This window comes from Melitaea cinxia, chromosome Z (assembly GCF_905220565.1).
Source record: "Melitaea cinxia chromosome Z, ilMelCinx1.1, whole genome shotgun sequence".
Lineage (NCBI taxonomy): Eukaryota > Metazoa > Arthropoda > Insecta > Lepidoptera > Nymphalidae > Melitaea > Melitaea cinxia.
In genome coordinates this window covers 14747630-14751766 of record NC_059424.1, presented here as the reverse complement: position 1 = coordinate 14751766, position 4137 = coordinate 14747630, and the positions used below count along the sequence as shown (strand labels likewise).

General features: G+C 27.4%; 1 protein-coding gene across 1 annotated transcript; it reads right to left on the bottom strand.

Annotated features, from left to right (window-relative positions):
• Positions 1 to 2988: 2988 nt before the first annotated feature.
• Positions 2989 to 3646, bottom strand: LOC123668399 (prefoldin subunit 1). Its single transcript, XM_045602131.1, has one exon. It carries the CDS (start codon positions 3502 to 3504, stop codon positions 3118 to 3120), a length of 387 nt encoding a protein of 128 aa, XP_045458087.1. The 5' UTR covers positions 3505 to 3646; the 3' UTR covers positions 2989 to 3117.
• Positions 3647 to 4137: the final 491 nt, after the last annotated feature.

Here is a 4137-nt window from a genome sequence, read left to right as displayed (position 1 = left end):
GTATATGCATGAATTTTTACAATCTGTAATTATTAAAAAAAAATCTCGTCAAAGTTAGTACTACGAGAAGTACGAGATGAATTTAAAAATATACGGAATGAAAGTTATTATCTAGCTCAAAAAAGCATTATTTTGGGTTTTATCATTAGTTTTTACTCAGGCCGTTAGGCATTGACTAGTTGATTTCATGTTAACCGCGCGTTAAGTTTGACAGATGGTAACCCCAAAACGAAGTTCATAAAATATTTTTTTTTTGTACTAACTCAAAATTTAGAATAACTCAATACGAAGGAATTTCAAGAAATATTTACCGAATTATTTTAAATTATTTTACTATGCTTACTTGTTTTTAAATGTTTGCTTTTTTAAAATCTACTGCAACACGAAATTTTTGAGATCTGTCTTAAATTTATTGATTATTAGTAAGTATCATCCATAAGATAAAATAATAAACAAAACTGATCGAGAAAATCACAAACCTAGATTCAAAGATACTTTGTATCTAAGATTAATAATTTTGTAAGTAATATTTGTTTGTGTTAACCCACACTTGTGATTAAAAAAATAATTGATCTCATTCGTGGAAATATTTTGTTATTAGAAATTGAACCAAAACTAGGCGTTAGTAAAGCTAATAATAGAATCGGTCATTTCAAAAACCTCTTAAGTAATTTTTTTTTCAACATCATTTTTTGCTGAAAATGGTTCCTTAAAGGTAGATGCATATTCTGGGTAAAAACCACGTTATTCAATACATTCATTCCTCTTCCAATAATACCGTGTGAAAGTTGTTCATTGCTTAACAACATTAGTCAGTGACTTAAGAAGTATTTGCATGCACTACTATATGGCAGGAGTAGTTTATGACTAAGTTGAATGTTTTAAATTTGCTTTTGACATTTTACATGTATCACGAAAACGAGCTTTGTTCAATATTGATGCATAGGTATTAAGTATTAATATCTTTTTTGTCTATAGCTGCCCTGGTCAAAATAAAAATAATACATTGTGAAGATTTTTGTTGGTTTTTACTGACTCTTTAGATTTGAAAAAGTTTGTCAGTATTTTCATACACGTGGTCATTTGTTTTTAATAAATGAAATTTATTTTGGAGTCATAAAAAAAATGTTTGAAAGCATGATTGTATTTATGTCCCCTGAGAATACATTGATTTGATTTCGAATTCCAGCTCAAAATTTACAGTCACAGAGCTAAAAACTGAGTATGTTTTGGAATTTAAGAACTGGTGACCAAATTTGTACAAAAAAAAAATTTTATCCACTGAATCTTATGAACAAAAATTGCCCCGAAGGGCCAGAAAGGGTTATTCGCTCCCTTGAGATACACGAGTTTTCAGTATGATTCAGTTCGAAAAGGAACTATCATAGCCACTAGCTGAGAAATATATTGATGGATTGATTAAACATTCATTCTAGTTAATAAAAAATAATTACAACTTCTGTTTCACTTCCATCATCCAAAGCCTATGATTTGAAAGTGCCCAACAATACAAAATAGACGATTTAAAACAAGTTCAAGATAGCATTCTTTCTGGAAGAGCATATGGCATTTTGTAACAACATTTTTAGCTGATCAAATGCAAATGTTGAAGATAAACCAGATGAGAATGATGGAGAATATGTCTATGTACCATAAAGTTTTTTAATTGTGTTTGCTCACAAATGAAAAAAACCGACTTCAATTACATCGACAAGTAATACAACGTAAGTAGACGAAAAAAATTAAGAAATGCACTACGATTTTCGAGGGTTACCCTTGATTTATCTGGGATTCCGTCATCAATTCCTGGTTTACTTATTATGGTACCACCCTTGGGATATCTCTTTTCAAGCAAAATAAGAATTATCAAAATCGGTTCATAAACGAGGAAGTTATCCCCAAACATACATTAAAAATAGTCAATTTGAGTAACCTCCTCTTTTTTTGAAGTCGGTTAAAAAATCATGACAAATTAATATATGTAAAATGTTAATAAGATTATTTTTAATTGTAATTCTCAATAATAAGCAATAAAAATTATGATTACTACGATTTTTTTTTGGATAAATTATATACTACTAACCCTATTTCTTGCTAAAATAACATGTTTTTTTTTTTCATTATTTTTCTTAATAAACTGTAAAGGTTATTTGCTATTTTAATTTTTTTTTTACCACTCAAATAATAAATTAGACATAAGAAAGTCCTTTAAAACTCATATGATTGTGTATGAAACAGTTTTTATTGATTTCTAAAAAATTCTAATTGAGTGACTTACGAGGTTTTTGAAATGACCGTTTCAATTATGATTTTGACATATAAGAATAATATTTTTGCATCTACTTATTTACCAGATGTACAACATTGCATATAGGATATAAGATACTTTTGTTTATATGATTGTTTTTACTTTTAGGAGAGTGAAATATGTATATTTTTTAATAAAGGCCTATTTTTATTATTTTTAGTTTCAATTTTACACAATATTAATTTGTTCTTTTTCTGTCATTCAACATTATGTACAAATAAAATTTCTATTTAGGATCCTCAATAGCCAGCTGTTTTATTTAAAGACAACTGTAATAGTTGATGTAGCAAGATATTCAAGACACCATGGGTGACAATAACAGTAACGCACCATCCATACAATGGCATGCTAAGGTGTTTTGGATAGAGTAAGTACATTGCTTTAAATAAGCTACTTTTAAGTTGTAATTGATAAGCCTTATAATTCCTAAAAGAGTCATAATATTCTCACTACCGATTTTAATATAATATGATGTTTAAATATATAAACATTGAATCTTAACTTTTCCATTTTTTGTTATAATTTTTGTACTAAACATATTCTGTAAATTATAATATATTAAGGAATAGATATATAAAAAGTATTAGTTATGGGACAAAACCAAATAAGAAATAAAACTTTGGTAGTGCAAAATATTTTATTTTGAAATGAGAAAGGAGAAGAAATTAATAATACTAAGATCAATTACATACATATACAATTATTTATGAATATTCACTAGATAATTCAATGATTGTAATATTATTTCATATTGTTAAAAACTATTAGAAGTAGCTTAAAAAGGAAAATAAATTGTATTTAGCTGAATGTTAAGTGGACTTCATTTCATTTTGTTCCTTTCGTTGTTGTACCATTTCTCTGATGTTGTCTTCACTCTCTTTGAGATTTTTCTCTAAATACTGTTTATTATTCTCTAATTCTGAGGTGCGGTTTGTTAGAAGTGATATTCTGTTCTTCAAGTTGCCTTTTATTTCATCTAAATCTGTTAAAAGAAACATTCTGCCGACAGATTCATAAGTTTTAGTTCCAGATGGTAAAGTGCTTATTTCACGCTGAGTTACATCTGCGAGCTGCAAAACTCTCTTTAATACCCCGATTTGACTGTCAATTACTTGAATTTTTTTACTTGTCTCGACCATTTTTACTTGCAATTCCACGAAGGCTTTTTTTAATTCTAGATCCACGGGTTTAGACATAGTTCAAACTACAAAATCCTAACAATTCTAAATGCTGGGCGTGAGGTTATGTGTAAATTGTAACAAGATTTTACTTTTGACATATTGCAAGTGAAATTTCTTGGTTTATCTGTTGTGTACTTCTGTTTCTTATACAAACAGGGCTACCAGTATAAAAAAAATATATTTATGGTTTATATAATTTTAATGAAATGTAATTAAAATAAATAAAATAATATTTGTGACTATTTTATTTTCGTGTCGTAATTTAATTTTTTGATTATATTTATAAAAAAGTAGAACATAGAATGAATTTATTAAAAATGTAAGTAATGATTTTTCATATTTACATTTTAATCGAAAATTTTGACTATAAAAATCTACTGTTCCGTGTAATTTATAATTAGCAAACATTAAGTAAATGTACACCAAAAAAAGGGCTGTGTGTTTATGATTAATTATGAGAGTTCAGGCCCAAAAATGGACATTTAAGTTACGGTTTCAACGTGCAATTATTGATTAAATTTCGTTAAAAACAAATTATTTTTCTAAGATTTAAAAGTATATAAGATTTTAAAGTTGGTTGTTTTCGATAAATACGCATAGATAAAACGAAACAGTTGTCGGATATCCTCGTCGGTCCTCTACAGTATA

Bases quoted from the DNA above. Each gene is read 5' to 3' on its own strand.
- LOC123668399 (XM_045602131.1), bottom strand. From the start codon at position 3,504: ATGTCTAAACCCGTGGATCTAGAATTAAAAAAAGCCTTCGTGGAATTG.